This window comes from Panicum virgatum, chromosome 5N (genome assembly GCF_016808335.1).
Source record: "Panicum virgatum strain AP13 chromosome 5N, P.virgatum_v5, whole genome shotgun sequence".
Classification (NCBI taxonomy): Eukaryota; Viridiplantae; Streptophyta; class Magnoliopsida; order Poales; family Poaceae; genus Panicum; species Panicum virgatum.
The window spans coordinates 71,103,692-71,122,843 of NC_053149.1; the positions used below are offsets into that span (position 1 = coordinate 71,103,692).

Genomic DNA, 19,152 nt, shown 5'->3' on the forward strand with positions numbered 1-19,152 from the left:
ATTAACTTTCAAAAAACAATCGATCGGTATTCTGAAGAAGATGGGGAGAGAAGAAACAAGCGGACTCTGAACCTGACAGTCTCGGCTACCAAGGAACCTCGATCAGCATCTCGGTCGTCGGTCAAAGCAGCATGGAAGGCACGGATCACCAGTAGAGGCGGTTAGGTGCGCTAGCATTCTAGCGCGCCGACCAAATGAAGTATATTTACAAAATCTTTTTAGAGATGGGTGTAATTTTTCGCGACAAATCTAATAACGGTAATTAATCGATGATTTGCTACAGTAATGCTACAATAACCATCTTCTAATCACGCGGTCAAAGGCCTCATTAGGTTCTTTAGGGTCACTAGCGTGGGGGTTCTGAAGTTGGTTTTGTAAACTGACTTTGTTTGACACCGTAATTAGCGATCAAACTATCACTATTCACTAATACGCTGCAAACCAAACGGGGTCAGAATAGAGTCACTCATGAGCGAAGCAAGCGAAGCAAGACAGTCAGTCTCAAAGATGGCACCTCACATGCAATGAGCTTTTGATCCATGACAGCTGGGCCCGAGCCCACGTGTCAGTTACAAGTATCTACATCAGCATAAGCATATAACCTGCTCCGTCCAAGAGATAATACTATACTACCTCAGTACTAAGTGCTGACCCTGAGGCCTGACCTACGTTCAAATAAATAAAAAAAAATAGAGGGGGGCACCAGAAGCAAGAAGAGTCGGAGCGCAATCTTCCGCAGGAAGCTTGGAGCCAGATAGTGGCAGCAATGCCGCCTGGCGCTGCCATCCTCCCCTATAAATTGGTGTTTGTCCAGAGCATCAGCTTGCCATCCCAACACCGACAGCACATATAGGCACAGAAAGAGCTCAAGAAGCCATGAGTCTCTCCTGCATACCGTCCCTTGCCAAGGTGTTCCCGAAGAAGCCTTCCTCACCGTCGGCATCTTCATTCAGGTCGGATGATGACGACAACGGTGTCATCAAGAAGCAACAAGAGAAGCAGCATCAGGAGAAGCAGAAGAAGCAAGTCGACGGCAAGAAGAGCAGCAATCTTGATGGCGCCGCCTCGACGACACCCTACTTCCCCTTCCAATCTAGGCCGGGACTACTCTAGGGCTTCCAACTTTTGACTAGGAATTCCTATTGTTATTTCCATAAATTGGATGTTGCATGCTTATGATATGAGAGTATATATGTATATATCCTCTCCGTGCAAATGACCTTGTAGCTCAGTGGTAGAGCATCAGCAGAGATGCCATCCATCTAGAGCTCGAATTCTAGGTACTGCACAATAAAAAATCTCGTTCGGCCAACAAGTTTCCAAAGCTTGTTTACTATTTACTTGGAGTAGTTCTAGATCCTGCTTGCTAATCGTCAAATCAAGTGGCAGTTGCTAGCTGCACATACGCCCTACTGTTAACCTGTATGTGATCAATTTACAGCTCTGTACGTCCATGCCCGGACATCCTAATCACCTCCATCATTCAAGCGAACATTTCTGCAGCACCGGGACTTGGAGCTCCTTGTTCCTTGTGGAGACGCCCAGAGTCATGCCAACGGAAACAAGGGTTTCCAGTGACCTTTCGCTGTTGGCCACGAGATCAGCATCAAATTGGATTGCATCCTGCGATAGAAAGTGAATTTTCTTGAGCAACGATTCCGGTTCCAGAATCTGTACGCGTATTTTCAAAAAAAAAAGAGGGGGGGGGGGGGGCGCTTTTGCATGGGAGGATGAGCAAACCTTCTGGAAGACGCATATTACTGTGCTCCCTCCAAAGGAGAAATAGCCAAACTGGATGAAGAAAGATAATGTTGCACCTTTACACGCACATCAGAAGAAATTTTTACAATGTATAACAAGGGGTAATGCATGAATGCAAACCTCATCTCCTTTGTGGACGTAGTCACCCTCATTTTTCAAGAATGTGATGCTTCCTACCATGGTTGCTCCAATTGCAACAAACGCTACCTGAACCATGCATCAGAAAAAGCATTGCATGATGAGTATGTAACAATGCAAGCTACTGGCTATGGTAAACAAGTGAATCGAGCAATATACTTATATACTATCATTCTTGAGCTACAAAAAATAAATCTGCAGAATGATCCTGATAAAATAAGAATGTCTATAGACATGTATATTGAAACTCTTCTGTAGCATCAGGCATACTGATCCCCGAGATTTTTTAGACAATGGGGTAAAGAGTCCAAGCTACATGCGCATTGAACATCCTTTTCCTGTCCTTTTCTACTAAGTTTTCTCATAACTGGTAACTGAATGAGTTAAATTAATAGAACATTTTGACAGCAGCTATTGGTAGGTGGATGCCTGGTAATATACTAGGAAAATAACAGAATCCAAACCTTTCCAAACTCGGAAGTTGATATTATTGAGATAACTCTTTTATTCTCTGTGAATACATTGCAGTACTTGCTATTCACAGCAATGGGATTGACCTATCAAATTGAAAGATACTAGCGTCAGTCAATTGCTGAGAAAAGGTAGAAAGAGACAACACAGACAGATCCCTTTCCACACACATGAAAGCATGCAATATAGTATTCTATACCGTGTACAGGCACCCAGGAATTTCCACAAATTTCTCCACGGTTCCTGAGACTGGTACATGAAACCTATGGTAATCCTGCATACTACGAAGTGTAAGATTCATAATTGCATAGTATATTTCAATGAACGAAATAGATATACACATCTAAACCAGTCTTAACAAGTGAGGAATCTTTTTTTTTGAAGGAGATTAAAAGCTGTACCTGAGGTGCAAGACGGAAAATGACCAATGATCCATTTCTTAAAGCATTCGAGTGTGCACTGGTCCCTAGAAGACCCTCAATTGAAAATTTGCGGCCCTAGGAACAGAAAACATTCTAGAATCAAAATTTCAACTAAATATTCTGCCATAAGAGAGATCATTTTTTTTTTGAAAACTGTACAGCGGGGGAAGCCCCCGCTGTGAGAGAGATCATATTGTGCTTGCATGAACATGTCTCAAGCATATATTATAGTAAAACTATTTTTCTACACATTGGGGTTATGATAATGATCATCATTTCATCAAATGTTGCAGTCCTATCCATGTAACCATGGCATACAGATTCCTCTTAACCTTTAGAATCATGTTGTATTTACAGTGTCCTGAAAGTACAAGCAAAGCAGTCAATGCATCTTGCCATTTTTACATAGACATCACATCACTTAAATGACATACTCCTGAATGACCCAAATGCCAGTCTACAAACCTTCACCTTGGCCGGACCACTATATGCTTTGATTCATAATATGCCACAACTGATGTTTGTAACCGAACCCTCGAATTAATGGCCAATAGAATATGACAAGCATTGAGGACCAGCTAGACAGACAGCACTCTGCATTACTGCTTACAGTGAGGTAGTGATATGCGCTACTTATGCGGTAAATTTTCCTAAATATGGTGAATTAATGGCCAATAGAAATGACAGGCATTGAAGACCACCTAGACAGGGAGCTCTATGCACTACTGCTTACAGTGTGGTGATGGTACAAGTTACTATTATGACAAGGTTTCCAAAATATGATTATATTAGATACACATTGCATGGAATTGACAGCACGAATTGTACTGGACATCATTATTTACCCATCCCCATACGCATGAAAGAGAATCAGAACAACAGACTATTGATATGTATTGATTCAGTTAAAAATTAGTCCATTAATTCCCTTACCTTGATCCATAGCCTTGTGCTCTCATCAACAGAACTGAAAGCCATTAAACGGCTATCAGCAGCACAGGTGGCGATGCCATCTTGATCACCATATGCAATTGGTCTGGCACCAGGCTTTAGTCCTCTTATGAAAAATTCGTTAAAAGTCTACAAACAAGAAGTAATTCAGCACATACCCAAAGTTTTCCAAAAATCAAATATGTCGTCCAATCAATGCCTATATTTATGGGAAGTCTAACAAATAAGATAATTACTACAATGAATATGGAGGCAAGATTACTGCAGTAGTTACGTACCTTAAAACTCTCGATAGGATCGTTGACCTCATCCATATTAATTTGATCCTGCAGTTTTATATTATGAATATCTATGGTGTCAACAATTTGAGATAACCAATAAAAAGGAATGATATATAAGAACAAATTGTTAGACAGTCGGTTTGTACATATGTGTGGGACCAGTGCTTGGCGTGTATAAGCCAGCCAGCCCTAGGCTTAGTTTTGGTTAGAGAGATATGAGGAGATCTTGTTGGTGCAATTTCCATAAACCCAAGATCTCCTCATCCCTATATGTACGTGACTCCAGGGTCTCTACCAATCCAATCTAATCTTCCACACAAACACAATCTCCTTCATGGTATCACGAGTTTAGGTTTTCCTTCCGCTGCCGGCGCTGCTCCACGCGCGCCCTCTCCACCGGCGCTGCTCCACGCGTGCCGCGCCCCTGCGCTGTCCGCCGGTGTCGCCCTCTGCGCGCCCGCCTGACCTAGCATCATGTCCTCCGGTGTCGATGACGATGCCGCCAAAGCTGCTGCCGCCAAAGCTGCCGCCGCCGAGGTTGATGCCGACGCTGCACGCGCCGCTCGCCTCGCTGCGGAGCAGGAGCGCGCAGAACAGGCGGCCCGCGCTGCCGCCTTGGCCCGTGCCGAGGAAGCCCAGCGGGAGGCTGCAACCGCTCAGGCTGATCTCGACGCCGCCGCCGCCCGTCTTCGCGCCGCGCAGGAGCGTGCGGCTACTGAGCGCGCCGCGGCCGCAGCGCCTTCCACGGAGGATGGCGACGCCGACACCTCTCATCACGGCGACGGCGGCCTCGACAACCCTCCTCTTCAGGACGCCCTCCTTCAACAGGAAGCCGCCGTCCTCCTCAACCTCCACGCGCAAGCCGTATCGGTCCAGAACATCCGCACCTTGGTTCCCCTGCTTCTCGACGTCAACTCCTCCTTCTACGCCCGCTGGAAGGAGTCCTTCCTCGACGTCCTCGGCAAGTACTCCCTGGGACCTCACGTTCTCTCCGACACGGTCGCGTCATCCTCTCCTTCATGGGTTCGGATGAACTGTGTCGTCCGCACCTGGCTTCTCGGCGCCATCTCCGACGACCTCGCCGACATCGTCTCCCAACGTGGCGCCTCTGCTCGCACCATCTAGCTCTCCATCGAGTCCCAATTCCTTGGGAACCGCACCACGCGCGCCCTCTATGCCGACCAGGAGTTCCGCGCCTTCTCCCAAGGCGACTTGTCCGTCGTCGACTACTGTCGGTGCTTCAAGCGCATGGACGAAGATCTCCGGGACCTTGGCCAGCCGGTCACCGAGGCGACACTGGTCCTGAACATCATCTGAGGCCTGAACGAACGCTTCAGCGCCCTCGGCCTTCGATCCGCCGCAGCAACCCCCTTCCCACCTTCCTGCAGGTGCGAGACGATCTGCGCCTCGAGAGGCCAAGGCACCTCCGGCTGCTGCTCTCGCCGCCCTATCCACTACCGCCGGCCCTAAACCGCCGGCCCTGACGGCTCCTAGTCCACCCCAGCAGCAGGCATCGCAGCCCCCCGTCCCAAGGCGCCTCAGCAGCAGGCCTCCGATTCCGGCGGCGGGGGCTCCCAGCGCAGCAAGCGTGGCGGCCGGCGCTACAACAAGGGCGGCGGTGGCGGCAACACCAGCGGCGCCAACTCCGGCGGGGAAACCCCTGGCGGATACGGCGGGTCCGCTCCAGGCGCGTCCCCCTCCCCTGGCGGCGCAGGCAGACCCGGGCTGGCCTTCCTACTACAACCCGTGGGCCGGGTCCATTTACATGTGGCCCGGCCAACGGGCCCCGACGCCACCTCGGCCTGCTGGGCCGCCCCAACAGGCGCAGGCCTACTTCGCTGGCCCTCCTGGTCAGTGGGGTGGGCAGTGGGGCGTCCCCCCGCCCTCGCTCTACAGCCCGCCACCACCTTCGCTTGCTGGTGGGTGGGATCAGCAGGCACTGGCGGCCAATTTCCAGACCATGTCACTTCAGCAACCTCCACAACATGAGTGGTATTTCGATTCTGGTGCCACCAATCACATGACATCCGACGCCGGTATCCTTTCACCTTCCTCAGCTCTTGGTTCATCTCTTTCGTCCATTGTTGTCGGCAATGGGAGCTTGCTCCCTGTTACCTCTACTGGCTCCACCTTGCTTCCTCACCAGCTCGCTCTTAATAATGTTTTGGTTTCTCCTAACCTTATTAAGAATCTTATTTCTGTTCGCCAGTTCACTACCGATAACAACTGTTCCATTGAGTTTGACCCTCTTGGTTGTTCTGTGAAGGCTTTACCCAATCGGACCGAGATCGTCAGATGTGACAGCTCTGGACCTCTCTACCCGCTACAGCTCCCGGCTACTGCACTCCTTGCTTCCAGCAGTTCCTCCCTCTGGCACCAGCGGCTTGGGCACCCTGGTCCCGAAGTCCTCTCCAAACTAGCATCAATCATTCATTGTAATAAAATTTCTAGTGATACTCTTTGTCATGCGTGTCAGTTAGGATGCCATACTCGTCTTCCTTTTCATGCATCCTCTTCACGTGCCACTAGAAATTTTCAGCTAATACATTGTGACCTTTGGACATCGCCTATCGTCAGTGTTTCAGGCCACAAATATTACCTGGTTATTCTAGATGACTGTTCTCATTTCTTGTGGACTTTTCCTTTGCGCCTTAAATCTGACACTTTTTCCACTCTCTCTAACTTCTTCTCTTACGTGCGCACACAGTTTGGCGTCGCCGTCCAAGGAATTCAGTGCGACAATGGCCGCGAGTTCGATAACACTAGCGCCCGTGCCTTCTTCCTTGCTCACGGCATCCAATTGCGCATGTCCTACCCATACACTTCGCCTCAAAACGGTAAAGCTGAACGAATTATCAATACCACTAATAATGTCGTTCGCTCCCTTCTGTTTCAGGCCAGTGTTCCCCCCACCTTCTGGGCTGCTGCCCTTAGCACCGCTACCTACCTCCTCAACATCCTCCCCACCAAGATGCTCGACTTCTCTACGCCGCACTTTGCCCTTCATGGGACGCTGCCGTCGTATGAGCACTTATGCGTTTTCGGTTGTAAATTCTACCCCAACCTTTCCGCTACAGCAGCCCACAAACTCGCCCCTCGATCTGTCATGTGTGTCTTCCTTGGTTACTCCCTTCACCACAAGGGGTACCTGTAATGTCCCGCCTCCCCGAGGCCGGGCCCGCTTACATCTGGCTGCTTTCTAGGACATAGACTGTCCTCACAGACCAACACCAGTCTTTTCTGCACACTTTGTCCTCACTCGTGCGCACCCGGGAATAACTTCCGGGTCGGTCACCCATCCCCAAATTTCTCCCGGCCAAGCACACTTAACCTCGGAGTTTTTTGGAGACCGGCTTCCGGAAAAAAAGTTGCAACTTGTTGGTATGAGTATCCTATTAATCCTATTAAGTCCTGAGCCGGGGTGTCACATGCTCACCCCCTTAAGAGACCGACGTCCTCGTCGGTCAATCTCAAGCCAGGAACGTCCTCTCTTGGTCACGTCCCGTCGTCCAGTGCCAGCAGCCCATGTGCCACATCCGTGCGTCCAGTGCCAACGGCGCATCCCAGATGCCCGCGCACTGACCCGCCACGCGCCCGTGCACATGCCGGTGGCATCTGCGCCCCCACGCGTCCGTGCTCATGCCTCCGCACTTACGCCCGTACGTACCCGTGAAACTGCGAGAGTCGGCTCTGATACCATTCTGTAACGTCCCGCCTCCCCGAGGCCGGGCCCACTTACATCTGGCTGCTTTCTAGGACATAGACTGTCCTCACAGACCAACACCAGTCTTTTCTGCACACTTTGTCCTCACTCGTGCGCACCCGGGAATAACTTCCCGGTCGGTCACCCATCCCCAAATTTCTCCGGGCCAAACACGCTTAACCTCGGAGTTCTTTGGAGACCGGCTTCCGGAAAAGAAGTTGCAACTTGTTGGTATGAGTATCCTATTAATCCTATTAAGCCCTGGGCCGGGGTGTCACAGTACCTTTGCCTCGATCGCCATAGCAATCGTCTAATCATCTCTAGACATGTGACTTTCGAGGAGTCCTCCTTTCCGTTCTCGGAAGACACCACGCCCCCTACTCGAGCGGCCTTTGATTTCCTGGATGACTATACTAATCCGGTGATGGTTCCTTTTCCACCATCACCCCCTCTGTGTTCTGCAGGAACCCCAGCCGCCTCAACCACACAGCCACGTGCGGCCCCCGATGTGCCGGTCTCTACCACTGAGATTCCGACTCTGGCACCACTTCCGCTGTACCGCCCAGCCGCTGTGTCTCCTGATGCGCGCCACGCGCTCGGCAGCACGCCCAGTGGACTGGTCCCTGCGGCGGTCTCTGGCGGGCCCCCTCTACGACGCTTCGGCCAGGTGTACACCCGGCGAGCAGCGGCTCCTGCGCCATAGCCGCCGCCTGGGCGTTTTGGTGCTATCTACACCCACCGTTCTGCGTCGGCTCCGACTTCGTCTACACCTGTGCCGGTGCAGGCTCCCACGCCGGTGCCTCCTGCATCCCCTGCGCAGGCCTCCCCGACGACTTCTGTGTCCTCTACACCGACGCCCGCACTTCCAGCTCGAGCCATTGCCATCGCCCCCCCGTGGTCAATGACCATGGCATGGTGACTCGCGGGAAGCGCGGATTTCGTCAACCAGCGCTACTCCAGGCCGCCGCATTGTCTCCCATCCCGCGGACTTATCGTGCCGCCCTCGCCGATCCGAATTGGCGAGCTGCCATGGAAGCTGAGTACTCCGCCTTGCTGTCCAACCACACATGGGATCTTCTTCCGCGGCCTCCTCGGTCTAATGTGGTGACTGGCAAGTGGGTGTTCAAACATAAGTTCAAGGCCGATGGTTCTCTCGAGAGATACAGGGCTCGTTGGGTGCTTCGGGGTTTCACACAGCGACCAGGAGTTGATTATTCAGACACTTTCAGTCCCGTTGTCAAGCCTGCCACGGTCAGAACAGTGCTATCTCTGGCTCTTTCCCGCTCCTGGCCCATTCATCAGCTGGATGTCAACAATGCCTTTCTCCATGGGACTCTATCAGAGACTGTTTATTGTGCTCAGCCATCAGGCTTCGAGGATGCTACTCACCCAGACCATGTGTGTAACACCCCGGTGTTAATTTTGACGCTAACATTGTGCTTAATCGCTAATCGAGGCTAATCATCGTCTTTAGCGCTAATCGAGTTCGCATAGTAACTTTCGACTTAGTTACGTTCGATCTTGTTTTTCTCCCTAATCCGAGTTCTAAATCAACTTTTGCCCAACATCAATGTTGCAGAACTGTTCTTCCTCTGTAACTTTCATTTTGGCCAAAATTCAAGTTTCAGCACGAAATTTAAAGAAAATCTTTAATTTTGCTTTGAATAGGACATTTTCAAATACACCCAAGTTTTAAATTTTATCTTTCAAACCATTATTCAAATGAAAAAGTGCCAGAAACAAAAGTTGGAGATCTCAAAATTTTGAACAACTTTCGTATTCAAAAGTTTTTCAATTGAGGCCAAGAACAAGGAGAAAAACTGAATTTACAAACTGGAATTTGAAACTTCGAGCTATTTACAGAATCGCCCTCACTCCACCTCCTCCCCTGTTCGCTGCTCGACACGCCGAAGCCGTGCGCGCTCCCGTGCTTATCCCCACGGTGCCGTCCTCGTTTTCGCTCCTCCTTCCTCTGCTAGAGCTCGGCTCGAGCCGAGCGGCGCAGCCACGCCGTCGTCCGCCACTCCGACCAACCCTTGCCGCTGCAGCTCGATCCCTCGCGCCAGAACCTCCCTCACCTCACCCCGCGCCTCCTCCGCCCCTTCCCCGAGCCGTTCGAGTCGTTCCCCGGCCGAATCGGCCTCGCATCGGCCGGCCGCCATTGCCGTTCACCGAGCTCCGCTTCCCCCTCCGTCGAACTTCCTTCTCCGGCCGTCCTTCGCTCGATTCGAACCCGCGGTGAGCTTCCCCGCGCCGCTCTCGTGCTCCCCGACCTCTTCCCCGCTCGCTTCCGGCCCCGCTGCCGCCGGGAACGCGTCGCGCCGCTGTCGGCCGCCCTGCTCCCGTCGCCGCACGCCCGCGCGGCCACGCTGCTGCTCACCCCACCCCGCAGCGCCGCCACATGGCCCTGCGTTGGACGGCGTGGCCGCGCCACCGCCGAGCGCCGCCTCTCCCGCCGCATGCCGCCGCAAGCGCGCTGTGCGCCGCGGGGCTTCCCTGCGCGGGACCCCCTGCCTCCACTGCGCGCCCCGGGCAGCTCGCTCGCCCTGGCCGCGGGCCCGGCGAGGCCGCCGTCGCCGGCGCCTTGCCTGGCCGTCGTGCCGGCCACGGCCCCGGGCGCGGGCACGCGTGAAGCAGGGGAGGGGGAAACTGGGAGCCGGGCTCCCACTTGCATGTGGGGCCCGGTTGTCAGCCCCCCTTTTTATTGTTTTTCTTTTTGTTATTTCGGCTGAAAACTTTGTAAATTCCTAGAAAAGTATATAAAAATGCCTAAAATACAAACCAAATTTTGTTAGGTTTCTAAAATCTAGATCTTCAGAAGAAAAATACTTGTGCATGGGAAATGTCACTTTTGCCCCTGCGAAAAATTCAGTTTGTGTTTAAGCTAGTTTATTTAATACCGGTTGTTCCGTTGCTCTAAAAATTATGAAATTTATTCAGTAGATTACTCTTTGTATGTGTAGTCCACTGAAAAATTTTCAAGTGCATGGCCTATGTGCATGTTTGTGGTTATATTGTTGTTTGATTTTCTTTCCTAGAGTTAAATCAATAAATGTTGGTAATTTATCTATGCACTCCTCATCAGTAGCTTTTCATGATAGAAAAGTTGTGCTACTAGAACCTTGTGGCGTGTTAAATGTTGATCTTTAGTTAATTCTTAGTTTCGGTTTTTATCTCCGATTCTTGTGGTTAGTTAATTCTAAGTCCGTAGTTTTATGTTTTCCTTGTGCTCTAGATGGACGATTAGTCGTCCTAAGTAGTTTAGTAGCTGTTGTTTTGAAGGAAACACTTCAGGCTAAAACGAGTTGAACTTCGGAACCGCACCTAAGCACTCAAATCATTAGTTGTTACTTTCTTTGTGGTGGTTACTCAGTCGATGCATGTCAGCTCTGTTGGTTCTTTCAATTGCTTTGTTTCAAAATGCGTCGCATCATGAGCATCCATGCACTGCTGTGGTTCTGACTCTAGCATGGCATCCTTTCATACGTGTCGACACCACGATTGAAGCCGTCTACAAGTTGGTCGCTGAGCCGATCTCGGAGCCGCAAGCAGGGGAACCGCAAGCCGAAGCAGCAGCCGAACCGGAAGATGGTGTAACGGTGGACGCACCCAGAAGATGGATGGATGGACCCGATGTGCATTACCCAAAGGAAAATTGTCCGCCAAGCGAATATCATCTAACCAACACTAACTAATTCAGTGTTAATCCCAGGCAAGCCCCGGAGCATAACCTCTAATTTGAGTATTCAATGTTTATTTAAGTATTTGTGCATTTACGTTTTTAGGAGTTGTATGGAACTCTAGTATGCATGTTTCTCCCTAGGTACCTATGAGTCTATACTAGTAGACAGGTGTCGTTAATATTGCCATGCTTAACTAGGATCCGGTAGAAGTCGAGTGATTGTTGTCACTCGCGAGCTATAGGTTTCTATTACTTATGGCAATGTGGCTTGAGAATGAACCAATGAGGAAAGAGAAATGGAGACCATGCGGAGATGATTTTGGGTATGGATATGGAATGGATGGAACGTAAGCCTCCGCCTGTGTCGATTGAGGACCGTACCGTTGTTGGCAGTGTTGACCGAGTTTGAACAGTACTAACCACATACCGGAAGTAGGAGGTAGTCGAAACCGGTAAACTGTGTACCACTTTACGACGATACTTTGAATTCCGTCCTGCTACGCTGGGCGTGGGATGATGGCGGGTGTTGGATTGGATGTCGCCTCCGGGTTCTCCGGGAGTTCACTGCGAGGGGCCCTTCACCTGGGTTTTAGCAGGCGTGGTTCAGATGTCGTGGTAATGATGGAAACAGCTGACGCGTGTGGCCCGGCGTGGTTTGCATGTGTCGTGTGAGTTAGGTCCACCTTGCAAGGTTAAATCGGATCGATTCGCCGTCTCTCTCGGTTAAGAGAACCTTGGTCACTTTGTCACATCGTAGTAAAGAAGTGAAAATGAGAAGAGAAGTATGATGAGATATGTTGTGGTACTCTGTAAAGATTTATGTGATCAACCATGCTTGCTTTAGATGTCAGGCAAATCTAGTTGATACTTGATAAACTTAAATTGGGCTAAAATATTGAAAGTACGGATACAATATTAGTAGCCTTTCAGCAAAACAAACTCTAGAGCCAAAAAGCTTTGCATGTCTAGATATTGGGCTAAGTATACCCGTGTCGGGTAAGTCTTGCTGAGTATTAGTATACTCAGGGTTTGTTGTTATCCTGTTTTCAGGTAGCGGCTGCTGGTTGGAGCTAACCAGGATTCACATCGGTGGGCTCGATGTGACGTCCTCACGTCATCGTAGTTATCATTGTTTTCTAAGCTAAACTTCTATTTAATTTCCGCTGTATTTTGAACTCTGATCTTTTATGTAAATTTGTTTGCAAAACTCCGCCTTGTAAATTAAATTTGAGACTTTTATCTGCTTGTAATCATCTGTGCTCGCCTTCGGGTGAGACTTCCGGTGTTTTCGATCCTTAACCCAGCAGGCTGCCGGATTACACCATTTTAAGTGCGCGGTGGCTTGATTAATACTTAAAATGATAATTAGCGCACTTAAGCCGGTTTAATTTGGGCGGTTCTGTCGCAATGTGTACTGACTGAATCGCTCCCTTTATGGCCTGAAGCAGGCGCCACGGGCTTGGTACAGCAGGTTCGCCTCCCACCTCCTGCACCTCGGTTTTGTTGAGGCTAAGTCAGACACCTCTTTGTTTGTCTATCATCGCGGAGCTGACACTGTGTACCTTCTGCTTTATGTTGACGACATTGTTCTGACAGCTTCCTCACTGGGTTTGTTACAGCGTACCATTGATGCCCTTCAGCAGGAATTCTCAATGAAAGATCTTGGCCCCTTCATCACTTCCTTGGCATGCACGTTCAGCATACAGGCTCCGGTATTTTTCTCTCTCAGCGGCAGTACATGATTGAGATTCTCGAGCGTGCTGGCATGGCAGACTGCAAACCCTGCACTACCCCTGTGGATGTGAATCCGAAGCTTTCAGCAGATGGCGCCCCTGTGTCTGACCCTACAGATTTTCGCAGCCTCGCTGGTGCTCTTCAGTATCTCACTTTCACCAGGCCTGATATCTCTTATGCGGTACAGCAAGTCTGTCTTCATATGCATGACCCTCGGGAGACTCATCTTGCTGCCTTAAAGCGCATCCTGCGCTATGTCCGCGGTACTCTTCACCTGGGTCTGTTGGTGCGCCCCTCTGCTGCGCTCGATCTGGTGGTATACTCTGATGCTGATTGGGCAGGTTGTCCTGATACTCGCAAGTCCACTTCAGGATATGCAGTCTTTCTTGGCGACAATCTGATTTCTTGGTCTTCGAAGCGTCAGAATACCGTCTCTCGCTCCAGTGCTGAAGCTGAGTATCGGGCTGTTGCTAATGCCATTGCAGAAGCTTCTTGGATGCGCCAGTTGTTGTCTGAGCTGCACACTCCCCTGAGCAAGACAACCTTGGTGTACTGCGACAATGTCAGTGCTGTCTATATGTCCTCCAATCCGGTTCAGCATCAGCGTACCAAACATGTGGAGATCGATCTTCATTTTGTTCGAGAATGCGTCGCACTTGGTGATGTTCGGGTCCTTCACGTTCTGACGACGTCTCAGTTCGCCGACATCTTCACCAAGGGACTGCCTTCGTCTGTCTTCTCGGAGTTTAGATCCAGTCTAAACGTTCGGTCTACCGACGATTCGACTGCAGGGGGGTGTTAGACAGTCGGTTTGTACATGTGTGTGGGACTAGTGCTTGGCGTGTATAAGCCAGCCGGCCCTAGGCTTAGTTTTGGTTAGAGAGATATGAAGAGATCTTGTTGGTGCTGTTTCCATAAACCCAAGATCTCCTCATCCCTATATGTACGTGACTCCAGGGTCTCTACCAATCCAATCTAATCTTCCACACAAACACAATCTCCTTCACAAATGATTAGTACTTTAGCAAAAAAAAGAGATGATCAAATTATTGACAAGGAAAGAAATTTATTAACCAAATTCAGACTAAATAGCTAAGTTGAGCTGGGAAAAAAAATCAGAAATGAAGTCTGCATAGCAAACTTGTTTCAGAAAATGTACCGCTTTGCATACCTCTAAGAACTCAATCTAATTAAAAAGAATTTTGCATTTCCCCTAAGACTCGATCTGAACTAATGTTAGCAACTGAATGGGGGGATATGGGGTCTGATGCTCTCCTGCTTTTGTGGTCTCTATGCTCTTGTTTCCCAAAGCAGGCCTTCAATAACCAGTATAGATTTCTTGAATCACATATCCTTTGGCTGAATGGGAAAGGGTGTGCATTCTCGTGCTTTTGTGGTTTCTATGGATTTATTGGAAATGGAAAGTGAAAACAACAAAATGCTGAAATTAAAACTTCTCCAGCATATAGTGGTATGTGTACCATGTTAGTGCACGAGAAACAACATAACTCAGGCAGAACTGACAATAAGCAATTACGACATACATCTAGGATGCCAGGATATTTCCGCATCATATGCTTTCTAGGTTTCCTAAGGTCTGCAAATTAAGGGCATGCACTTTAGAAAAGGCTTAGTTATTCTCTGCACCTTAAATAACTCAAGGAACTTGGGAATATCTTTCGCAGATTCTGGTGAGTTCATCTTTTTCCCTTGCTTCTCAGATAGGTTCTTCAAGAGGTCTTTAACACCTGCATGACAACAATCACAATTATATCAAAGGTATCAGTCCATATAAAGGTGCACATAATAGATGGAGATCGAGACCAACTATAAAGAAGGGGAAAACACTGTGATAAGTGTACATATCACTATAACAGATCTCCTAATTCTAATATAGAAGGCGATCCCTCTTCGAGGTTATACTGGTTTCTTAAGAAGCTTGTTATAATTGAGGTTTGTCTTGTCAACAGGTGTGATGAGCAGGAATGTTGATCATCCTTCTAAAATTCAAGATTGTAGTTAGTGATCAAATAGTTTCTTGTTCATAACCTAATTCATCAACTAAATATTGATTAATGAAAACTTATTATACATCACCGGTCAATAAGCAAACCAGCATTCTTCAGTATGATTCCGTTTTGTTGAATTTATGCACCTTCTCAGGATGTTACTGAATAAATTATAAATGGGAAATATGAAAAGAGCTAAGATTATATGTTCCCAAGTCCCAACATACCTGTATTGATGAGAGTGAGCCCTACTTTCGATTGGTATAAAGCCCTCATGGACAACACAATTTTCCCATCAATAACTTCTTCAACTATCCTTTTCGTTCGCCGGTCAAAAACCTTACACAGTAGTGGTTTATTAAAAGAAAGGTACCAGCAATACAGTTGGAACATCTTTCATTCAAAACTTCAAGTTAATACTATAACATATGGAGTATTTTAACACACCAGAATATGTGAAGCTGTAGAGCCAGAGTGCAAACCAACATCATACGTGGAAACATGTGCCCATTCACTGAGCTTGAACATCCAACTGCACATGACAACTACTACTTGCATAATTTCTTCACGTTTATGTGATATTTTTATACAAAAAATAAAATAAAATGGCAGTAGCCACACTCAGAATCATGAATAAATGAAGCAACTTACCCATAAGAAGCCTGCTTATCAGTTAGAAATCCACCAGTCATTATCTGATTACCAGTTCCCTCGTCAAAGCAAAGTGTCATGTGTATCATATCATTTATTTTATCATATTTTCCAAGATCTTCACCACAGACAGGGCAGTTACTTATAAGTGGTTCTCTGAAAAAAAACGAGGGGGGGGGGCATAGTCATTGATACTGCTACATTTGGGAGCTAATCGAGAACTAATTTCAAAACATAACTAAATATGAAGAAGTAGCAAGTCATTACTTCTCTTGTTGATCAGCCAGTAGGGCAGCCAGTTCATTTATATCAACTATGCCATCACCGTTTGTATCTGCTTGACGGAAAAGCTCTTCAATCTAATGCATCACAGAAATTAACTCAGCAGTAGGTACTAAATATGAGTACAACGAGCATACTCTCAAAGGAAATGGAATGCATTCTAACCTTTGCAACTGCTAATTTATTACCAAAAGCTTTCATCAAGTCTGAGAATTCAGATAAGGAGAGCGTTCCGTCTTCATCGTAGTCCTATTGTAGCACAAGCAGTGTTATGCCTTGCAGCGTGAAATACGAAGAAATAAAGACAATAGAAGCACTGTGAAATTGACAAGCAGCATATTCAAAGGAATGCACCAATGTCATGAGCACTGTACATGAAAGAATATTGTCTTTAAGTCAAACACTTGGTAAAGGCTAATCACAACAACAATAGCAAAACTAGAAGATGCGCAACACAGTAAATAAAGATGCACAATAGCACACCCATGTAAGGAAAGTATATTAGAAAAGAAACAAGGAAGAGTTGGCATGATTCTTAAGTAATAATCATATGTGAATTGTGAAGACATGGTATCAGTATCAGAAGAATACCACTATAGCTAAGACACGACGGGCAAAACTTTGTTCTGTTTCAACAGGATCCTGCAACAGAACCAATGGACAGAAAGTAAAATCAGTACTTGGATGATGCTCCCTGAGTTCTAATCATCATTAAATAAACAAGCAAGAGCATTACCTCGATGTAACAGGAGATGGTTATGCTACCCACGGTAGTATTGGATGATGATGGGTCCAACAGAGGAAGGTCCTCAGAATGTTCCTCCAAGTCCTGATATGCAAATTTCAGTTATAGTATCTTGAATCAAGTTCAGGTCCATGCAATGGTTTTGGATCATTTCCAAACTGCCTACTATGGAATGTAAGATCTACATTCCAAAGGAACAAAGAAACGCGTAGCCTTAACCAACAGCCAGGGCAAATGTGCTATATCAGGACTGAAAATCTAGATACTCTACATCATGTAACTCGCTTACATAAACACAAAAGATCACCTATGATAGTCTACAACCTATTAGACTGAGAGAACATGAGCCTCTTCCAACACAAAGCAAGAAACAGCCCGGACAGAGAGATAGTGTTACCTTCGTAAGCATTTCAAGGAGATCAACTTCACAGTAACCAACCAAGGTATTCTTTGAGAATCGGTTAGTCTGCAAAAATGTACAGAGCATGTAATGTAATGACACTGTATATTAGTGTTTGTTTGAGTTAAACTTCCATCAGTACAAGTTCTTCTGAAGCTATCCAGCATAATTTGCTTATGTGGAACTGTCATACACAACATGAATACATTACAGCAGAGAATTATACAGCCAGGCATGCATGAACATATTTTCAGTTAGTGCAATGCAAGGGCAGCATACCTCAAAAACAGAGATACGTGCAATATGAGGTCCATTTGTCTCTACTATAACTTTCTTCTCCTGCAAATTTATGAGCACTATCATATATACAAATGTGTAACTATATGTGGTAGGAATCTCAAATTGCCTTGCTAGAAGGGTCACAGAGGAAAAGTGAAGCTTACTCACCGAGTCCCATACAGGCGTTTGCGTACTGCCAAAAAAAAACGAAGGATCACAGATTTGAAATGAAAATAAGTAGTAGATACGTTGGAAGGAAGTTACTATGGGCTAATAAACTCGTTTCAAGTTAGAAGGAAGCACAGGCGAAGGCAGTTGGCAACATGAAGCGGGGTGTGGTGTTTTTGAGGAAACAAATCCGTGTGTAAGTTAAATTGTGGTGGCAAATAAATTGTAGAGGGCTCAGACAGACAGGTGAGTCGCCAATTGGAGGGGCCGCACCGCAGCAGGGCAGCGCAGCAAAGACATGAATTAATTGTTTTGCTGACGAATCTCAAAGGTAGCGGAAGCAAAGAGAACGCACTTGTCGGACTTGTCGGTGCGGTAGGTCCGGTCGCCCAGCGACAGGCAGGCGAAGAACTTGTCCTTGAACTGCATATCCGCCTGCCCCCACCAAGGCACCAACCGGATCGAATCAAACACAGGAGGAAGTCAAACAGAGATGCGAATAAAATCCAATTACGGATTCCGCCCCGCGCAGCCCAGAGGAGCGGAACCTGGGAAGCGACGAATGAAGCACCAGCAGCACAGCATACCTTGAGTATCCTGATGCGCGCGATGCCGGCGAACTCGTCGGCGGCGATGGCCTTGGACGAGGCGGAGTCGTCGCGGCGGCGGTGCAGGCGGAGGCGACGGCGGAAGCGCGCGAAGCGCGAGGGCAGCGGGTCGCCGGCGCCATTGGAGCGCGACGGCGAGTGGCCCATCCGTCCGTCCGTCAGGGAGGCGGAAGCGGGCGGAGGAGTTGGGGAAGACGCCCAACAGGAATTGACGCGGCGTAATGGGTGTCGGACTCGGACACAGACAAATCCTGGGGGGCTCTTGGAAAGCCGAGAGCCTTTTGAATCCCGCCTGGCCGCGGAGTCCGTACCAGGCCCACGTGCCAGTGTGATCTCCAGTTCCAACCGGCAGTCGCGGCTGGAAACGCCGCGCGCGTCTCCACTGACACTGCCGCGTGGTCCCAGAACCGCGTCTACTTGGGACCAGGGAGGAAGAGGTCAATCGTCAGGCTTTGGTGGGCCCCGATGTCCAGTGCCAGTGAAGAGAGGGATAACGTTTGATTTCACCTCGGCTTGGGCTTTGCCATGGTCTTCTTCACGTCTTCAACAACCATCACTGTGGAAATGTGGAACGAACGGGTCGATGTTTTCCCCCGCTTTTTTCTTCTTCTTCTGGACGCGAATCGGTCGTTCTTGATGGTGCCTACACGGGCTCACGACAGCAGCAAAAGCAGGCCATCATGTGGATTGTGGATCGCAGACTTGCAGTAACGAAGAAGTAAAAATATCGCAAACTTTTCCTACCACTTGCCTTTGTCCACACTTTGGTTGCAATGTATGGAAAGCTATGACTAGTTGTGCGCATCATTTTCGTTGACAGGCTATACACATGGTGAGAATGGAAAGAATTGTCCTCTGCATGTTTAT

At 48.2% G+C, this 19,152-nt stretch overlaps 1 protein-coding gene across 2 annotated transcripts; it reads right to left on the reverse strand.

The window, feature by feature from the left end:
• Positions 1-1,221: 1,221 nt before the first annotated feature.
• On the reverse strand, positions 1,222-18,532 carry LOC120673240 (phosphatidylserine decarboxylase proenzyme 2). 2 transcript variants are annotated; one of them, XM_039953999.1, is made up of 21 exons: positions 18,265-18,532; positions 18,033-18,112; positions 17,678-17,702; positions 17,510-17,569; positions 17,228-17,296; positions 16,822-16,914; positions 16,677-16,727; positions 16,251-16,334; positions 16,071-16,162; positions 15,804-15,959; positions 15,600-15,684; positions 15,380-15,491; positions 14,791-14,891; positions 4,022-4,069; positions 3,726-3,872; positions 2,772-2,867; positions 2,570-2,644; positions 2,364-2,456; positions 1,882-1,968; positions 1,741-1,791; positions 1,222-1,623 (listed from the first exon to the last, which is right to left on the reverse strand). In XM_039953999.1, the coding sequence occupies exons 1-21, from the start codon at positions 18,430-18,432 to the stop codon at positions 1,480-1,482; spliced, it is 1,917 nt and encodes a 638-aa protein (XP_039809933.1). In that variant the 5' UTR covers positions 18,433-18,532; the 3' UTR covers positions 1,222-1,479. The 2 variants fall into 2 exon arrangements, with proteins under 2 accessions (XP_039809933.1, XP_039809932.1); XM_039953998.1 differs by having other exon boundaries at positions 17,510-17,702; positions 18,265-18,520.
• Between the last annotated feature and the right edge of the window lie 620 nt (positions 18,533-19,152).

Bases quoted from the DNA above. Each gene is read 5' to 3' on its own strand.
- LOC120673240 (XM_039953998.1), bottom strand. From the start codon at position 18,432: ATGGGCCACTCGCCGTCGCGCTCCAATGGCGCCGGCGACCCGCTGCCC. The intron at 3,873-4,021 runs GTACGTAACTAC...TCTTGTTTGTAG, and splicing joins ATCCTATCGAGAGTTTTAAG to ACTTTTAACGAATTTTTCAT. The intron at 1,624-1,740 runs GTTTGCTCATCC...TTTCTATCGCAG, and splicing joins TAATATGCGTCTTCCAGAAG to GATGCAATCCAATTTGATGC.